This window comes from Marmota marmota, unplaced genomic scaffold (genome assembly GCF_001458135.2).
Source record: "Marmota marmota marmota unplaced genomic scaffold, marMar, whole genome shotgun sequence".
NCBI lineage: Eukaryota > Metazoa > Chordata > Mammalia > Rodentia > Sciuridae > Marmota > Marmota marmota.
The window spans coordinates 23,131,713-23,152,379 of record NW_025999982.1 but is presented as its reverse complement, the minus strand read 5'-3'; the positions used below and the strand labels follow the sequence as shown (position 1 = coordinate 23,152,379).

The following is a 20,667-nucleotide window of genomic DNA, read 5'->3' as shown; positions in this document are numbered from 1 at the left end:
GAGAGTAAGTTGAGGAGAGAGTGGAGTGGAGTTGTGTTTAGGGGAGGGGGGATAGTAGAGGATAGGAAAGGCAGCAGAACACAACAGACACTAGTATGGCAATATGTAAATCAATGGATGTGTAACTGATGTGATTCTGCAATCTGTATATGGGGTAAAAATGGGAGCTCATAACCCACTTGAATCAAAGTGTGAAATAAATATATCAAGAACTATGTAATGTTTTGAACAGCCAACAATAAAAAATTAAAAAATAAAAAATAAATAAATAAAAAACTTTGTCCAGTTATACAGTCAAGACAAGTGAATTTTTGGTGTGTAAATTATATCTTAGTAAAGCTATTTGCACAACCACTGATGAACTTTTCATTTCATTAAATTTGCCTTTTCTAGATATTTCACATAAATAGAATCATACAATATTTATCTTTTTGTGTCTCTTTTTTCTCCCCACATAACGTAATGCTTTTGAGGTTTATCCTTGTTGTGGCGTTCTTCATTCCATTGTTTTGTCCAATCGTCTTCCATTCGAGGGATGTATCACATTTCTTTATCCACTCCCATAGTGGGTGAACATTTGGGTGTTTCCATTTCTTGGCTCTTCTAAACAATGCTGCTATAAACATAAATGTACAAGTCTTTGTGTGGACTTCTGTTTTCTTCTGAGTATTCACTTTTAGGAGACAAATTGCTGAGTTGTAGGGTAAATCTAACTTAACATTTTAAGAAATTGCCAAACCATTTTCCCAAGTAGTCATGCCATTTGACATGTCCACTGGTAATATGTAATGATTCTTCATCTTGCTTGCCCTGTCTTTTTGGAATTAGCTGTCCTAATGTGTGTGAAGTGCTTTTGCATTGTGGTTTTACTTTGTGTTTCTCTGATGACTGATGATAGTAAACATCTTTTCATGTGCTTGTTAATTATTTGTGTATTTCTTTGGTGAAATAATTAAGATCTTTGCCTATTTTTAAGCAAAAAATTGACTAATTTATTAGCTTTAAACACTCTTGTTATTTACTTTTCTTTGATCATATATAAGAAGTCTTCCCGTGATGCAAAGGTTCACTTCTGTGATTTCATCTACTAATTACATGGTTTTAGCTGTTATATATAAGTCTGTGATCTGTTTGGAGGAAAAAGTTCAAATGAATCTTTTTTGCATGTGGTTATTCCGTGTCCCAGAAACATTTCTTGAAAAGACCACCCTCCAGTAAATTGCCTTTGTTCTCTTGTAAAAAAATGAGTTGTTCATAATCATATGGGTCTATTTCTAGACTCTATTCTGTTCTATTGTTCTATATTTTATTGAAATATTTAAGAGTTATTATTGAGTCTTGAAATTTTATTTGTCCGGACACCTTTCTGCCAAGTCATTTGCCAAACTAACTTAGGTGGGTAACGGGAAGTATGTAAGAGGTTAGACATATACAGATGGAGTCTCTCCCTCTGTTTCTCATTCAACATAGTATTTATTTAGCTCTGATGGTGGCAGGACATGATGCCATTATGGGCTTTGGGAGCAAAGACAAATTCCAATAGGAAGTGGTGTGATGGGGTTTTCGAATCTGTTTCCCGAGTCTCTTTTCCCTTCCCCATGATTGAGTGTACTGAAGGGCCCACAGCTGAGAGCGTGGTAGAGGTTACATGCAAAGTGATGATGACTGATCTTTTATTTATTCAACATGAGTTCTTTGAATATCTGCTATATGAAAGGTCCTACGGAATGCATGAGGCATTTACAATGAGCACCTAAGTGCTGTCTTTTTAATGGACTTAGGTTTATATGTATTGTGTGCATGAAACTGAGATGAAAATGACTAATAATGTTCTAGTATAAACCAAGGAATACGGTAATCAGAAGAGGATAACAGAATTTGACCTGAGGGAAAAGTAATGTTTCAATAATCAGAGGAACAGTGAGAACAGAATAGCATTTCAAGTAGAGAAATACCATGAATGTAAGCAGAGAAATGACAGTGGAGGTTTTGAGAATATGAACTAAACCATTCATAGACTTTCTTTTCAAATTCTCTTAGTCTTTGGGATTGGAAATGGAGAGCTACTGTTAGGGTGTTGAGACCTAAATATCTTGTAAATCCACAACTGTTTCCCATGGTTTATTTTGGAATTGTGGCCTGTGATTTGCTAGCTGCTGCCTAGCCCAAGTCTAGGGGACCCTGATGATTGTAAAAGGAAGGGTGCTCAGAAAAGGAGCTGGAGGGATAATAAATACCACTCATATTTAAGCTTAGTATGAGACAAAGACATCTCCTCTGTGACACTGGTTTTGTACAACTGGAAGAACTAGCCATTGCACATTGTGGTCCATATATCACTGTTTAATAGTCTGGAATCTGAAAATTTGGTGGAATTGTAATAACATTTAGAAAGTGATCATTTTGAAGAAATTGTTGGCATCTTTGGAAGTTTTAATTCTCCTACAGAAGGCATATTTCTGTTTCAGAAAATAACAAGAGTGTCGATTTTATTTATTTATTTATTGGTTGGTTGGTTGATTGTAGTACTGAGGATTGAACCCAGGGTATTAGCATACCCAGCCCTTTATCTATTTATTTAGGTAACAGGGATTGAACCCAGAGTTACTTAACCACTGAACCACACTCCCAGCCCCCCTTGTTTAAATGATTGAAAAAAAAATTTTTTTTTGAGACTGGGTCTTGTTAAGTTGCTTAGGGCCTCACTAAATTGCTGAAACTGATGTTGAACTTGGAATACTCCTGCCTTGGCCTCCCAGGTTGCTGGGATTGTACCACTGAGCCTGACTACACATCCCTGAGCTCTTTTTAAGATTTATTTTGAGACAGGGTCTTGCTAAGTTTCCCAGGCTGGCTTTGAACTTCTGATCCACCTGCCTCAGCCTCATGAGTCTCTGGAATCATAGGCTGCATCATCACTCCTGACAAAGTCAAATGGGGTTTTGGTTTGTGTGTTTTGCAGTGCTGGGGTTTGAACCCAGGGCCTTCCATATGCTGGGCAGCCTCTTGACTACAAAGCTGTATCCCTAGCCTCAATTTTTTTTTTTTGTTTGTTATGTAACGAATAGAATAGACCTATGGTTCTGTTTCAAACGATTTCCCCAGATATGATTTGCAGGGGATTTTATTTTAGAACATATATATCATGGTATTGTGGACATGGACACTCAACTGGATTTAAGGAAACATTCTTTGACAGGGAAAATATGTTGAGCATTACAGTGAATTGTAGCAGAGGCAGTGGAATCTCATGGTCTGAGGGGTGTCGTTAAAAATAGTTTTAGTGTTCATCTCTGTGACAGTTGTCTTGATCATAATCCTGGGTATTTTCAAAGGTTAATCAAGAGGATGTAACCAGTTGTCCTCAGTTGTTTATTTCTAAGGACTTAAACTGGGCTTATATTTAGTTTGCATGTAAGTGCAAACTATGAGAGTGTTAGAAAGTCTTAAAAGTGTAAAATATGCTACTTAGAGATCCCTCAATCCTTTAATTCTTGAGATTTGAAAAATGACAAAATGACTGTCATGCCTCCCCATGGTAGTCTCTCACTTTGGCAGATAATGGTCTGAAAGAAACACTGGTGTCCGTGATGGTGTGACCAAAAGTCATCTGTAATAGTCAGTGCCACCTCTCCCATCCACCAGTGGATTCTGTTGGTTGCCTGGTGTTCACCAGTCTTCAGGGACCTCACTTCCTTCAGCAAGTGGCTCAGTGGTTGAGGACTGACACCATCCAGAAAGTACAAGAATCCTTTTTTTTTTTTTTTTTTTTTTTTTTTTGGGAAAGGAGCTCCTGTGGCCAAAACCCAAAAGAGAAAACTCAGCTCAGAAGTGTTCAGGTAGTCACCACAACCAGCATGTTTATCAGATTTGCAAAGTAAATGACATTTTCGTTTGTCACTTTTGTATATTCCCCTTTCTGGATGCTTCTGTTCCCACTTAGCAGCTTCTGGGGACCCTCAGACTGCCTTTTACTCTGTATTCCTGCTGTGCCCTACACCACAGTGCTTCTCCCCCACAAGCTATTCCTTCTTGGTGCCAGCCTTGGTTAAGGTTTCTCTGAAACTCAGGATGAGTGGGTGTGAAGAGGAAAAACAGTCTAATCAAGTGACCTTGCTTTAAGAGGCGCATGACAGAGGTTGCAGTGTCCCAGAGTTGCTTTTCCTATCAAACAGGAACTAAATGCATTTACTTGAATGCCTCTCTAATTTCTAGTAATTAATTTAAGCCCAGTTTATACATTTGCTATAATGTTACCAGAGAGTCGTTAAGTGGGAATCTAATCTAATTTTTAACTACTTGTGAATTTTGGTCATGAGTATAATTAAACAAGACTGATTAACATTCTTTAAAATGACATTTACATGATATTTATTGGAAAATATTCACAATTCTATTTGAAATATTTTTCGTAAAAATTTTTCACAATTTGAAAGTACAGTGAGATGTTTAAAATATTGATGGAAAAGGATAGGATTATGCTGCCATAGTTTTAAATTATCTGTTAAACAGACTTTGTGATATCTTGTTAAAGATATTACAAAATAAATATATGATAATATTTATTTTTTAAGGCATGGCATATATGAAATAAGTAGTACTTGGCTATTACAATAGCATTCTACTCAGTTAGCGTTATTTGTCTTGTTACGTTACCAAAATCGAAATTTTTCATCTAACTTTTTTATTACATAGCTTATTAATTACTCATTTAGAAGTGTGTTAAGAGATTGTGATCCCTACTTTTTTAGCCCCACCCCCTGCCCAAATTGTGAATAATTGGGAAGAAATGATAAAAAAAGTGAGCATTAAAATGCTAGTAATTGGTTCCTTCTGACTTCTTTAACCTATTTTGTTCATCATCCCAGATGTGGAACTTGTATATAAAATTATATAACTGTATAAAATATATAATTATATAACAATGATAAGAATATAATTATAGTATAATGATTATAATATAAGCTAATACTAATAATAATACATATAAGCACTAGATTATGATTTTCAGCCTATTTTAATGTACCTGTATCAGTTTTGTCGAAATATTCACAGAATTGAAAACTTTGAACTTAATGGGTTAAGCTGTTGTTAAAAATTTTGCCATACATAAATGTGGTAGCATTTGCCATAAATATAAATATAAATGATTTAAAGTGAGACTTATAAGAGTAATGAGCTTGCAGAACATTTGAAAAACTTTAAAAAGGTGAGGTCATTTCCTCCTTCCATTTAATCAAATTTGGCTGGCTTTTACCCTCAATAACAGAATATTGGATAGATTTTTGTCTTCCTTAAAATACTTCTCCCAGTTCTTTGTTTTTGTTTTTTTTTATAAGAATATATGATAATATTTACTAGTCAGTCTTCTCTTGTAAATGTGATGGATAACGGTGATGGCTTTGCAAACCAGTGCTCATTTGTTTAACTTTATGATACGGAGGTTGTCTAGAACACATCCATCTTCAAAGAACAATTGAGCAGATACTAAAACAGATATATTATAATGCAGAATATATTGGTTTCTGGATTGATTTTTTTTTCCTTTCAGTTACATTGTAATTGCTCAATACCAAGATGTGTACAGCCTTAGGAGATGAAAGTCTGTAGGCTGAGGGAAAAACTCATGCAAAAATGGATTTTGTTTTCCTGTTTATAAAAGGAAAGAGCTAGAGGGAAAGGTAGAAACCCAAACCCAGTCCATCTAAACCAGAACTAACCCAGGCCCCAAACTTATAGAAAAGTTATATACTTAAAAAAAAATGAAAGAAAGAAAAAAGAGAGAAAGAAATAAAAATAAATAGCTTTTTAAGAAAGGTTCCTAAAACTATGGTGATACTGTTCAGAAGAACATAAAGCTCAGTGAGACTGTGACTAAAATGCTCCTAAATCTTAAAGGCATTTATCAGTAATATAAATACTTTGTTTTATTTAATTACTTATAGTTCTACCTTGTGAAAGACTAGAAGAGACCTTGTATTTTTTAAAAAAATTAATTATAGATTGTCAACCTGAAAGGTTAAGAGAAGCAATCTTTTGTTAACTTATTGAATTCACTATGAAATAAATGAGCTGTTTACACTATCTAGGCCAAACATTGACTTGTTTAAAAAATTTCACTGTTTTATCCATTAATTCTAGAACATGGATGACCAATATCTTTATTTTATATTTAAAGAAACAGTAAAAGAGATTAATTATGTATGGCCTTTTAAAAAATTGGTACATTGTAGTTGAACATAGTAGTAAAATTTGTTGTTACATATTTGTACATGTATTATACAGTATAACAACATAATTTGGCCAACATTATTTCCCAGTATTTCCCTTTTCCCTTTCCTCCTCCCACCCCTTGGTCCCTTTTCTCTACTCATATCCCTTCAGTTTTCATGAGTTCCCCTCACCTTTCTTTTCCTTTTCCCTTTCTAGCTTCTACATATGAGAGAAAACACATGACCCTTGAACTTCTGAGTTTGGTTTATTTCACTGAACATGATGTTCTCAAGTTCTGTCTATTTTCCTGAAAATGACATAATTTCATTTTTCTTTATTCTGAATAAAACTCTGTTGTGTGTATATATACCACATTTTCTTTATCCATCTATCTGTTGATGGACACCTAGGCTGGTTCCATAGTTTGGCTATTGTAAATTGTGCTGTTATAAACATTGATATGCATGTATCACTATAGTATGATGACTTAAACTCTTTAGGATAAACACAGAGGAGTGCTATAGTTGGGTCATATGGTGGCTTCAAACCTAGTCTTTTGAGGAACTTCTATACAGTTCCATAGTGGTTGTACTAATTTACAGTCCCACTAACAGTGTAAAAGTGTTCCTTATTCTTCACATCCTTCCCAACATTTATTATTATCTGTACTCTTGATGACTGCCCTTTTGACTGATGTGAGATGAAGTCTCAATGTAGTTTTGATTTACATTTCTTTGATGTTGAACATCTTTTTTTTTTTTTTTTTTTTTTTTTTAGAGAGAGAGAGGGAGGGAGGGGATAATTTTTTTTAATATTTATTTTTTAGTTTTTGGTGGAGACAGCATCTTTATTTTATTTTTATATGGTACTGAGGATCAAACCCAGCGCCCGTGCATGCCAGGCGAGTGCGCTACTGCTTGAGCCACATCCCCAGCCCTGAACATCTTTACATATTTGTTGCCACTTGTATTCCTTCTTTTGAAAAGTGTCTGTTTAGTTATTTTTCCCGTTTATTGATTGGATTATTTGTGGTTTTGGTGTTAAGCTTTTTGAGTTCTTTATATATTCTGGATATTAATCCTCTCTCAGAGGAGTAGCAAAGATTTTCTCCCATTCTGAGATTCTTTCTTCACAGTCTTCATCATCATTTCCTTTGTATGCAGAAGCCTTTTAATTTGATCACATCCCATTTTATTAATTCTTGGCATCATTTCCTAAGTTTTTGGGAGGTGACCATCTTTTTTAATCAGAAAAAAATTCCCTTATTATACTTAAGTGTATTGATTTAGAATTTATAATAATTTAGATAAAATCTGTATTGTACTTTTCTTCTTTCTCAATTCTTGAAGAAATAGTAGTGAAATTTGTAGTAAACTTCTTCAGATTAGAGAGCTTCTAAAGAGAGTACATTATTTTAAAGGATTTTTGTATATTTTCACAGGATCAACTTACTTATCAATATTTGATATGGTAGTAATACTGTTAGTCGCATTATTACTATTTTTGAAATAGGACTTCGGGGAGCTTTTCCAAGAGAACTTAATTGTCTGTTGTCCAAGACTATATTTTGTGTATACTAAACAAAAAAAAAAAAATGGAATTGAAAGCATTTTAATTCCTAGTTTTCATGAAAGCAGGCTAGCCCCTTTCTTTTCACCCAGTTAGTACAAGGCAGTGAGGCGACCTCCTTTGGGACAAGCCTTCTTTTATTATTTATGTTCTTTTCTAAAGATAGACGATTGTTTTCCAGAATACTGTGTCTTTCAGATGTACAAGTTCTTTAAGAGAGGACTGTGGATCCTTTATGTGGCTGATCTTTTGATTGGTGCTGTTGTGCTGGGATGTATGCATTTTTTTCCAAGGTTCCTTAACCCAGTGTCCTCTTTATTCTACTTTTTCCTGAGGGACCTTTTTTCTCGACTGCTGTGTACAGATTGGGCCTTGGGCTTTACCTGCAGTTTGGGTCTGCTCAAGATAATAGTTTACAAGAAAAATGTATTGATCAGAGATAAGTAGGGAAAGAATGATCCCCATAGGTTCTCAGTTGGAGTAGGCCCCTGTAACAAAAGATTTGCCAGAGAAAGCTAGTTTATTAACACATGAATTTCACATATACTTGGGAGATACCCATGGAATTAGGAGTTCTCTAAGAGGTGGCTTTGAATTTCAGTTTACATAGCATCTTCAACCAAGAACAATGAAATATTAGGGAAACGACAAGACAAAAGAAAAGGAGTTTGAGTTTCTTGGGGTGGCAGCATGGGAAAGGAAAATGAATGACAGATAGTTGAGTTAGTAAGCTTATTTATGTAGAATTCTCTGGTACCATCTCAGGCCAGCAAGGTTTCAAAATCTTCTTCAGTGGTTAACCCTTGTTCTCTCTGGTTCAATCAGAAGATACCTTTTGTCTTTGAAAATCTGTGCCCCGCTTCTAAGCAGATGTTGGAATGGTAGAGAGCTTACCTGAGTCTCCTGCTTCTCATTTGTCTTTAGCTCAGCAATCCTTCATTTTGGGGGGCAATATATTCTGGTCTCCCACAATAGGATTTACTCATTTTTCTTAAAAGCCTTTAGTAGTTCTTTTCACCTTTTCACCCAAGCTTCTTAATGTGGCACCTGAAGCTGCCATGTGTCCAGGCCCAGTTTCCTGCCTCACCTTCCAGGCTGCTTCCCCCTGGAACTCACCAAATAGCTTTTGCCTTGTTCTTGTTCTTCATTCTATGGAGAACATTCCTGACTTCTTTGATTGGAGGAGTTCTTAGAGCTTAGACTAGTATAAAGCTCCCTGACCATACTCTGAGTATATTCACTACGGTTGCTCAGTAAATATTTGGTGATCTCCGTTGAACTGCAGCCATATGGTAGCAACATGCTTAAATATGGGAAGTAAAATTATTGTGGCATTTGTGAAGATTAACATGAACCACTACAAAGTGAGATTTTTGAAGAAAGGCAGTTTAATAAGCAGCTATACAATGTTCCTGTTCTCTCCAAAGTGGAATTTGATTTAGCTCATATAAAACCAAATCACCAAATGATTAGCAAAATGACATTTTTGGAGTAGTAGTTTGGTTGGTTTGTTTTTGAGTTTTGTTTTTGTGTGTGTGTATGTTTTTTTTTTTTTTTTGATCAGTTAATCCATTTGGATAATACAGACCTGACATATTCTGCTATATTTTATTCTCCAAGATAATTTTGAAATATTGCCTATGTTATTACCAGCACCTTATTTAGAATCATTTCCCCCATGGAAGGTTTTCTTGTCTATTTATTTTCCTTTCTTAGGATGTTCTCTTAAGTACAAGGTTAGCACCCCCTAGGGGTGAACTGTAGATAAAATGTAGTAAAAATTTTAGAAAATACTGCAAAATTCTGGGAGAATTTTGTGAAATACAGAAAGTGATGCTTTGCTCTCATTATGTAATTCAAGTTATATAATTTAATCCCAAGGTACCTAAGAGTGCTTTTACATTGCTCATCACTTTCTCTAGCACTATTTATTCTGACAGTTTTTTGTTCCACCGGGAAAAACTATCCAAAAAGAGAAGAAAGAATGTTTTACTGAAAATGGAAAACAGAAGGTTAAAGCTTTTGGCAGTTAGTGTAGTCATCTGTGAAGGAAAGTTACCAGGCCAAATGTCTATGACTCAGACTTAGGACAAAATAAAGTAATGATTCCTGTGTAGGTTTAACTGTTTAATTTCCCTCTTTTCTCTTTCCTAAATTGCTCTCGTGATCAGGTATTTCTCTAGAACTTCACTTTTCCTATTTCAGTTCATTGTTGATTATACTACTTGAATTATAATGTTGACTATAAATATTTTTAATGCCATTTCTTTTTACCTAATTTGTTTATGGTGAGCAAAATAAGCTGCTATTTATAAAGCATTTATCACAGGGCTGGGCCCCTAGTAATGTAACAACTCATCATGCATTTTTGCTTTTTATTGTTAATGGTAACATTTACTTTCTATGGAATGACAAATATGTAAATAATGATAACTTACATTTGTTTGTTTTGCCCTGGAATCCAGGGCCTCATGCATGCTGGTAAGGTGCTCTACTAATGAGGTATACCCTCAGCCCTGATGTGTTACATTTGTAGAACAGTTTTCATATACAGTATTTCAGATTAATCACTTCAAATTAGAAAGGCAGGCAGGATTGCATGGTAACCAGTGTCTCAGAATACTTTAAAGCATTACAGAAATTAAATTACTCTATTTCTATTTTTTCTTCTAAAATTCTTAAGCTACAAGACTTTGAATAGCTTTTCAGTTTACATGCTTTCTTTTAAATTGGCAAGTCATTAATTTTAGAAAATGATAATTTTATTTTCACGTGGTAGAATTTTTGTTTTTTAGTTTGAATGAGAGAATTTCTTTATCAGACTTCTATTTTACAGATGAAAAAAACAAAAACAAAAACAAAAAACAACAAAAAAACCCCCGAGGCCTGGACAGTTTAGGCAGTTGGTTCAAGTTCATGAGGCTAGGGTCAGAAGTGGGACATAAATGCAGGTCTCCTAATTATTATGATTTTTTTTCCCCTTTTAACAAGATTTCTCTTTTTCTAATTTGGATTAATATATAGTATTATTATAATCCTTTTCTAAAGATGCCTAATTTAATTTTTCTGTATAAATATAATGGTGAAAAATGACATCTGGTTTTGGAAGGTTTTTTTGATGTAGGGGGTTTAGTTCAACCTGGCAAGGCAAGTTGTGAAATTGCCTTCCTATGAAATAAGTGTTCATAATCACACCCCATCTTTAACTATCCTGGAGTGAGAAAGACACAGGAAGTGAAATGTGGAGTCTGGTGGGCTCACCAGAACTCTCAACACTGCATTAGTCACTGTTTGGGGAGGCCCCATCCTGATCACGTGCCTGTTTCCGCTGTCCTTGTGTGCTGAGGATGTCAGGCCTGCACAATAAAGCCATTTATTTCAAGAGATTAAACAGCTGGCTGAGGATCAGTAGCTGCATAATATTATTTATATAAATATGATCTCTTAGTGACCTTGTTCAGGCTCTTTTAGGGTTAGGCTGCTTTCTGGTTACACTGGAGGTACAGTAAGAAATACATAAATCTAGATGTTTTAATATGTGCAACATTCACAAGCTTGATTTTAAGTACAGATTTTGGCCTTATAAATTCATACAGTGCTTTAATGCAACCTGAAAATTACAGTACTAGTTCTCATCTCAGCAAGGGCTTATGTTCCTGTATGTGTCATGGATATAGTAGTTGCATTCCTGAAAAGGTCATTGAGAATTAGTTCATCTCTAGAATATAATTAAGGCCATGAGGAGATTGTCATTTAATACTGTCTATCCTGAGGCACGTATTTCAATGCAGTTTATTTGTAACTTACTTTGTTTTTTTAATTTATGGATATTCTAAATAAGAATTGTCTAAAGTGTTATGATTTTTTAAAAAAGAAATAAAGTATTTTAAAACTTTCTCTTACTGTGATACCAAAGATTTAACTGGTAATTTTTGGTAACTAGGAAATCAAAATTAAATGTAGGTTTGTAAAGATGGATATTTGTTTAAAAGTAACGAACTCTTACTTTTGCTGGCCATTTTCTAGGAACCGCTGACATTAGCAGTTACTTAGTGGTGGACTTTAATACATACATTGCATATTTGTGGATAATGATGCCAGACAAGTATCTGAATATTAAAAGGTTCTGTGACCTTGGCAAAAAGTCCCTATATGTTGGGTAGAGGAGTCAGTAATTTGATATGTTACTCCTAAGTGGAATTTTGTCATGAATCAAAAATATTTTCTTACACTACCGCCGCTGGAGATGAAGCTCAGTGGTGGAACACTTGCCTAGCATGCACAAGGGCCTGGGCTCAATCCCCAGCACCACAAAACAAAAACAAGATATTGTAAACTATAAATGTAGTCAATGAAGATAATGCAGTTTAACAGCATTTAAACCAGTTTTGTGTGTGTGTGTGTGTGTGTGTGTGAAAAACTTACCATTAAAAATTTCATTTCAGTTGACGTCAGACCTTTTTTTTTTTTCTTCTTGTTATATAGTCAGATGGTTTTGATCAGAATTTTAGATCTTTGGGGCTGAGGTTGTTGTGGCTCAGTGGTAGAGCGCTCGCCTAGCATACATGAGGCACTAGGTTCAGTCCTCAGCACCAATAAAAATAAAATAAAAGAATTGTGTCCACCTACAACTAAAAAATATATTTAAAACAACAACAACAACAATAAAAGAATTTTAAACATTTTTATTACTTTGTGCTGTATGTTCACATGACATTTGAGAAGTGCAAAGAAGTTTGATTCATACTTAGAAACCTTTAGCATTTTACTCCAAAGACTAGCAAGTGCTCAGGGCTTGTGCAACTTGTTAAGTAGATGGGATTCTGCTTCCTGTCTCTTTGCTAGACCACTTCTTTGGCTCCTTTCATGGGAGTTGCAAAAGTAATGTTAGCCCTATCCCTGAATTGTTACCAGGTAAGGAAGTGCACATGTACCTGCCCTCTGTGGAGCAGCCATCTTAGCCTGTGAGGACACCTGTCCATTTAGCACAAGCTTAGTAGTAGGCCAAGTACTTGTGGGATCTGCCCCTGCTGGAAAGACAGAGCTTTCTAGGAGTCATAGTGGCTTGAGCTCTAGAATAACAGGTTGAATTTAGTGAGGGAAGTTGTTACAGATTGAGTGATGACTTTGTGCTAATGTTACTGAGTTTTGAAAACTCTCCACCACAAGATTTGTGCTGAGCAGAGGAAGATTTGGACAGAGGCCTTCTAATCTGACATGTATGGATTTGAGAAAACTTTATATTTTAAAAGAATTATAAGTTCACAGGAAGTTGGAAGAATGATACATAGAGTCTCATGTAGCCTTTGCACAGCTTACTATGGATTCTTAAGATGTGGAGTGTATGCCTTTGTATCCTGGATCTTTCATTGGTCTGCAGAGTAGGAAGACTGATTCAAGGGGGTTGGGAATAAGGGCACAGCCCACTGGTGAAGGTGGAATAATGAATAAAGTCAGGGTACTGCCTTTAGGGAAGCAGTGGTCACCCCGTGCAATAGTCCAGGCTTATGTTTATTCACTGCACTAAAAATTTAACAGTCCTGTCTTTATAAATTATAAATCTGAAGTTCACTATTTCTAGCTTTGAAATTCAAATTTAATTTTTAAGTAATGAGAAAGTAAAAATAAAAAATGGGCACATGAACAAATACTGTACGAAGAATGTTTTGTACTTACCCCTTTCTTGTTTAAGAATGTGAAGAATGATTCAGAACTGTAGGACCAAAAGTTTTGCTTTTCTCTGTGTAGGTTCGGAAACATGTGAATGATCTCTATGAAGACTTAAGGGACGGACACAATTTGATCTCTCTCTTAGAGGTTCTTTCAGGAGATACCTTGGTAAGTTTCAATTTTCTTAATTCATTTTGAAGAACATTTAGTCCACTGCACATATAACAAGTGTGTTTTCAACACAGACTTTTCGGATTTTTGCAACATTCATCCTTTAAGCTGTGAATTCTATCAGGAAAAAAAAAGTTCTGGTTAGATGCCTAAGCATTCTCAAGACTTCAAATGGTGTGAATTTGAGAAACTTGAAGCACTTTGATGACTTCGCTTATATAATCATTAAAATACTATTTTTGCTCTTGCTTTTCTTTTTTTAACCTTCGGGTTTTTTTTTTTTTTTGCTTAGCAGCAGTTGGATGCATAATATAACCACACATTAAAAGACTCACAAATAGCAAGGAAATAAACATTGCTTTCTGAAAAAAAATGGTCTAACTCATTCCTCAGGTGTCATTTCCTTATTTGTGAACATTACCTCCCCTTCTTGGTTACTGTGCTCCCTCATTATGTTCTGTTCATGCTCTTCTTTTCATTTCTGGTCTGTCTTGTGTCTTTGCTGTCCTTTCTTCTGTCTGTTATATTCATTAGCCAAGGGAGCGAGATTTTTTGAAGACCTTACGATTGGTGAGTGCCACAGAAGCATGCGCATATGAACAGCATGAGGATGTGGAGGATGAGGATAAGGGGGTAGGTGTCGGCCCCCATAACTCGACTAACCTAGTGGGTCCAGTGTGGTGAGCGCTAACCTGATAGAGCAGTAACTCATGGGCTTCTCTTGAGAAAAGTATAGGAAGGACCAAAGCCTACAGCGAGGTGGATGTGTGTGCCAAAAAAAAAAAAAAAAAACTGGACAAAGGAAATATTTTCTCTTTAAAAATCTTTAGAGAGCTAAAATGAATCATTTACACATTACTATGTATGTACCACATGGTAATCGCACGTATTTGCCTAAATTATAAGACAGCATTTTACCTAAGGAATTTCATATACCTTGTATAAAAGTATGAAATCTTAGAACAAGCATGCTAATTTTTGTGCAAACTCATTTCACTTATGGAATTGATATTTCAAACTTGGCAACTATTGATTTTTTTCAAAGGACTTATAGGAATTTTATTTAGGATTTAAGTTTCTGCTTTAAATCATACCTATTGGCAGTAGGTGTTTGGTGGACATTCTAAAAGGTCTTACCATATTTAAATATAGGAAGGTTTTAAAATCTAGCATCCTAACCAAACCCACAGAGCTGTTGAATCTCCATGACACACAGCTAACATTGACCCACCTCAGCAAGGCAGATGTGCTTCTTTTGTCATCTCCATCCCAAGTGCCCCTGATTTCCTTGGAAATTGTGCTTTTGTTGAATTCGAGGGGTGAATTTATCAACATATTTTCCAATGGTTATGCGGAACTTATTTCCCTTCTGTGGTCTGCTGTTTGTTTTATTATGGAACCTTTGGCTTCAGCAACCTATTCATATTTAAGAAGCTAAGCTGTCAGTTTTGCCTTTTTTGTTTTTCCCTTGGGAAGATTTTATGTGACAGATTCCTGCTCCATTCTTTGTATTTTCGTTAAACATTTCTCAGCTCTGTTTCCTTATGTTTTCCTTCTGCTCACTTGTATCGTTTCTTAAGGGAAACAGCGTTAAGGAAAAGAATGATGGTTTGTCACTTTTCCTTAGACTGAGAAAGTAATCCTGTCCATTCCCATGCAGTGTAAAACTAGTGGAGTCCTTTCTCATTATCATAGTCAGTTCAGTTTTGTGAAAAAGCTAAAATAAAATAAAGAGGAAATATATTATGTGATTTTAATCGCGTTTTTCTCTTCCTCTATCATACTAAGTCAATCTTTCTTTCTACTTGGTGATTTTTATACTAACTGCATGCTATGTTACCTCATTTTCATTAACATCCCATATATACAATAATTATAAAAACCCTCCTGCTAACAGTCAGTGTTTATTAAGAAGGCAAAATGGGGAATGATATTTAATTATTTTTGTGCATCCACAGTTAAATATCTGTGGGCTAGGAATATTCTGTTAGTGAACATTAAAATGTATTTCTATGGCATTTTCTCTTTTAACTTTTGTTTAGATAAAACTTTTGGAATGAAGTATTAAATTTAAAATGCATTAAGAAAAAGTCCCTAGTAGTTTACATTCAGTCCCAGATAATATGAAGAAATTAAAAGCTTTTTAAAAAAATTTTACTGGCTTACCTAAATATTGTTTTAATATATTCAGATGAGTGGGAAGTCTAATGAAGTTAGCATGGGCAGTGGTATTAGAAACTACAGTGCTTTTTATATCTACATTTTTTTGTTCTTAGCCCAGAGAAAAAGGTCGGATGCGTTTCCACAGGCTACAGAATGTACAAATTGCACTTGACTATTTGAAAAGACGCCAGGTATGAAGGTTTTCAGACTCTAATTATATAAACATATGTGATTAAGTAAATCTACATAAAACATGTCAGGGAAGAAAAAGGTTAAACATGACTATGAATTATAATAATGAAGCTGTGCTTTGGTGAGGCAAATATTTTAAAGTGTTTTTAAACATTTGTTCTGAAGAAAAGGAAGTTAATATTAGGTGTAAACTCAGAAGGAATTATAAGTGGCTACATTTCCATCTGAATAAGAGCAACTGATTTTCTCTGTTTGAATTGGAATGCATTTGCCTAGGCAGTTAATGACATTTTAGTAGCAATGGAATGTTAAGTATGCCTATGAACAGTACTTGGTGCTGGGGAAACAACATTTTATTTTTTACCCTTAGTATATAAAAACACTTCATTTTATATCATACTTTCTAAAACTCAGTATAAGCATTCATAGTACTTAATAGTGATTAGGCAATATTTTATTTTTTATAAGTTGGTAATTATCTTGGTGCATTTTATTCTGCTGTACTAGAATACCTGAGAGTGAGTATTTCATAAAGAACAGAAATTTATTTCTCATATATTTTGGAATCTGGAAGTCCAAGACAAGGCACCACCATTTGGTGTCTGGTGAGGACTGCTTTCTCTGGAGGAGAGGACCCCTGTGTCTTCACATATCAGAAGGGACAAGGGACAGGAAGGTGAAAAAGCAAACTCAGTCCTCATCAAGCCTCTTTATATAAGGGCATCTCATCACATTCAAGAGAGGAGGAGCCCTCATGACATAATTCATTAATGTTTTTTCTCTCTTTCTCTCTTCCATGGTGCTGGGGATGGAACCCAAGGCCTCAGCCCTGGCAAGTGCTCTACCAGTGAGCTACATCCCCAGCCCCATAATTATCTCTTAAAGGTCCACCTTTCAACCTCATCACAGAGGCAGCATCTGAATTTTGGAATTGTATACATTCAAACCATAGTAATAGTGTTAGGTAGTTTATGAGTGATTAAAACTTAAATAACATTCCTGACAACAGTCTTCAACTAGCTTGAGGTTTCTGGAAAAGAATGTTGGATGTGATCTTTATTAGGTAGCATTTTGTATTGTAGTAGCATAAGTCTTTCAAGTACAAGAGAAAAAGGCAGGAGAGTTGAAAATTAATGAAAATAATGAGAAATTGGGTGGCAACAGTTTTTAGAGGAGTGGGTAAAAAAAGGAAGTAAGGAAAAGGGGAGAGGGGAACACTGGATTTTATTATTCCTTTATTTAGCTTATTATGCATATTTAAATGCTCTTAGTTATTAAATGCTAGTAAATACTTAGTGCTTAACTGCTTTAAATATTACTACTTTTGCCTCATTATTCTGCATTCTAGTGGAAGTTTCCAAAGTATTAATGGTTACTTATGCACTCTTGCTTGAAATATTTATGGTAGTATTTTTCCAGTAAGTAAAATATTAGATATTATGTTATATAATTCTTGGCAATTAATACATGATATTTGACTCTTTTGTCTGGGAAATAAATGTTAGACATTATCATTACATTAACTTACCTGAATGCCTCGTTTAGCAGTTGATAAACTTTAGTCTGAGTATTATACTATTTTTTAATTTGAACAGTCTTCCAAATGCTCAATAACATATACCAATTTATGATAGATTGATAGAAAAATAATGTTATTTTTTAAATCATTTGTGATGGAAGTGTGAGACATTGTTAAAATTATTTTATGGATCAGAACAATTTCCTATCTAATGATAAAGATGAAAAACCTATTTTGAAAGAAAAATTATTTCTAATTTTAAGATTGCAGATACTTAGGCCTTCCTGACTGCAGTTGTATTTTTGACAAGTAGATGCTTTCAGTACTTGCTTTAGAAGACAAAACCAAATAACACCCATATTGCCTTTGTGCTTACTCTGTACTTTGCTATATTAAAATAACTGAGGACTGGGGATGTAGCTCAGTGCTAGAGTACTTGCCTGTAATGCAGGAGGCACTGGTACAGTCCCCAATACTCCTCCTCTGCCCCTCAAAAATAAGGTAACAGTAAACCAGTATTTTGGTGATTACTGTATTTGCATATTTAAGGATTGTTTTTCTGTAGGTAAAGATAACTCGTGTGCTGGTTTAGTAACATTTTTATCTTTTCCATATATGAAACAGGTGAAATTAGTGAATATTAGAAATGATGACATAACAGACGGAAATCCCAAATTGACTTTGGGATTAATATGGACAATAATTTTGCACTTTCAGGTAAGTCCACTTTTTCTTAGATATCATTTCTTAAGTCTTTTATGGCTAATTTTAAGGTAGTTCTTATGAAGGACTTTTTATATCCTATGAAAGAAAAATCAATTTGGGACTTATTTTCTTAAACAATATATTTAAATTGTTCTTTCAAGTAACACTGTGAACCTGGCTTCACATTTCCTGTTCTCCACGAGCTTGAATGTAGTTTTAAGGACTGTGCTTGTAATTATAGATTTGGAAGACACAGAGTTTCATTCTTGAATGCAGACACATTTTTTTTTCATTTCTGACAATGTTATCTATTTTAGAGATTTTATAAAGTAATCCTTATTTAGAATAATTTTTATCCTTATTAAAAATAAGTTTGTTGTTTCTTTGATATACACTAGATGGCAGTAGAATTATCCTAAAGAGATCTGACTTAGAAGAAAAGTCCTGCCTGTGTTGTGCCTAGTGTCTGCTCATGAAATGTTCTATGTGCACAGAACCCATCCTGCAGTAGGCATGCTGTGCCTCTTACTGATAACTGTGCAGTTGAACCTTGAAGTTAAGATAGATAGTTTTCTAGCTACAGAAAGGAATTGGTGTTCTCAATCAAATCTTGAGAGGAATTAGGCTTAAAAAAAATTGACTGAAATGTAATATTTGGGGGGAATGGGCCATTTGGAAATGGGAGAGATAAGACAGATAATGGAGAGCTTTGGGGAGGAGATTCCAGGTGGGTTCCAGGACCTAAACGGGCATTGGAGGAGATATAAGAGGAGGAGAGGTGCTAGCTAGACTGTAGGGAGGCTAATGTAGGTGAATGTCCAGTCAGTGTCACTGTTGAAATCATTACTGGAGGGTCTCATCCTTAGGGGATACGGGTATGAAGCACAAAAATAAGGCCAGGATTTATATATGGAGCCCATAACCAGATCTTGTAACAGAATTGGGTAAAGTCTAAGTAGATTTGGCCCCAAAGTTGAATTCCTGTGCAGGTTCTCAGTAGCTTTCTCAGAAAACCTTTAATTATTTCTAAGTGGATCAGGGTCCCTGCATTTTTTTAAAAAGTTGTCAATGGACCTTTGTGAGTTTTTTTTTTTTTTTAATTATATGTGGTGCTAAGAATTGAACCCAGTGCCTCACATGTGCCAGGCAAGCACTGTACCACTGAGCCACAATTCTAGCCCCGCCCTGCACATTTAGTAGGACCAAAACTTGAAGAATCTCATATGGTTCTCTCACCCTGTACAAAACTCAACTCAAAGTGGATCAAGGACTTAGGTACTAGAACAGAGGCCCTGTGCCTAATAGAAAAAATATAGGCCCAAGTCTCCACCATGTTGGCTTAGGAACTGACTTACTTAACAAGTCTCCTACAGCTCAAGAAGTAAAATCAAGAATCAATAAATGGGATCTTTCATACTAAAAACCTTCTTCACAGCAAAGGAAACAATCAATGTGAAGAGAGAGCCTACAGAATGGGAGAAAATCTTTACCACATGCACTTCAGATAGAGCATTCATCTCTAGGATATTTAAAGAACTAAAAACTTAACACCAAAATAAACAAATAGCCCAATCAATAAGTGGGCTAAGGAAATGAACAGATACTTTACAGAAGAAGAAATACAGTTGATAAACAAATATATGGAAAAAAAATGTTCAACATCTCTAGTAATTAGAGAAATTCAAATCAAAACTATACTGAGATTCCATCTCACTCCAGCAACAATAAATGTCGGTGAGGATGTGTGGGCAAAAGTGTACTTGTACCTTGCTGGTAGAATTGCAAAATGGTGCAATCACTATAGAAAGAAAGTATGGAGATCCCTCAGAAAACTTGGAATGGAACTACTATTTGACACAATAATCCCACTCCTAGGTTTATACCCAAAGGACTTAAAATCAGTGTATTATAGTGATGTAGCCACATCAGTATTCATGGCAGCTCAATTCACAATAGCTAAACTATGGAACCAACCTAGGTGCCTTTCAGCAGATGAATGGATAAAGATAATATGGTATATATAAACAATGGAATATTACTCAGCCATAAAGAAGAATGAAATTATGACATTTGCAGATAAATGGATGGAGCTGGAGAATATCATGCTAAACAAAATAAGTCAATCTGAAAGAATCAAAGACCAAATGTTTTCTCTGCTATGCAGATGCTAATTCACAAAAGTAGGGGCAGGGCTAGGGAAGAAGAGAGGTAGTTTGGATTAGACAGAGGGGAGTGAAGGGTGGGGAGGGGATATGGAAGTAGGAATGATAGTAGAATGAATTGGACATTATTACTCTATGTGCATATATGATTATATGACCTGTGTAACTCTACATCACATACAACCAGAAGAAAGAGGAGTTATACTCCATTTAAGTATGATGTGTCAAAATCCATCCTACTGTTGTGTGTGAGTAATTAGAACAAGAAAAAGAAGAAGAAAAAAAAAAAAAAAAAAAAGAAAA

At 35.0% G+C, this 20,667-nt stretch overlaps 1 protein-coding gene across 30 annotated transcripts in view; it reads left to right on the top strand.

Annotated features, from left to right (window-relative positions):
* The window catches only part of Dst (dystonin), a 436,897-nt gene that overhangs the window by 206,971 nt on the left and 209,259 nt on the right, over positions 1-20,667 (top strand). For 15 of the 30 annotated variants that reach the window (XM_048805541.1, XM_048805534.1, XM_048805537.1 and 12 more), the window contains 4 exons: positions 13,531-13,620; positions 14,158-14,256; positions 15,900-15,977; positions 18,122-18,214. In XM_048805541.1, the coding sequence (XP_048661498.1) occupies positions 13,531-13,620; positions 14,158-14,256; positions 15,900-15,977; positions 18,122-18,214 (360 nt within the window). The remainder of the gene's footprint in view (positions 1-13,530; positions 13,621-14,157; positions 14,257-15,899; positions 15,978-18,121; positions 18,215-20,667) is intronic. The other 15 variants (XM_015487875.2, XM_015487874.2, XM_048805564.1 and 12 more) reach the window with 2 other exon arrangements.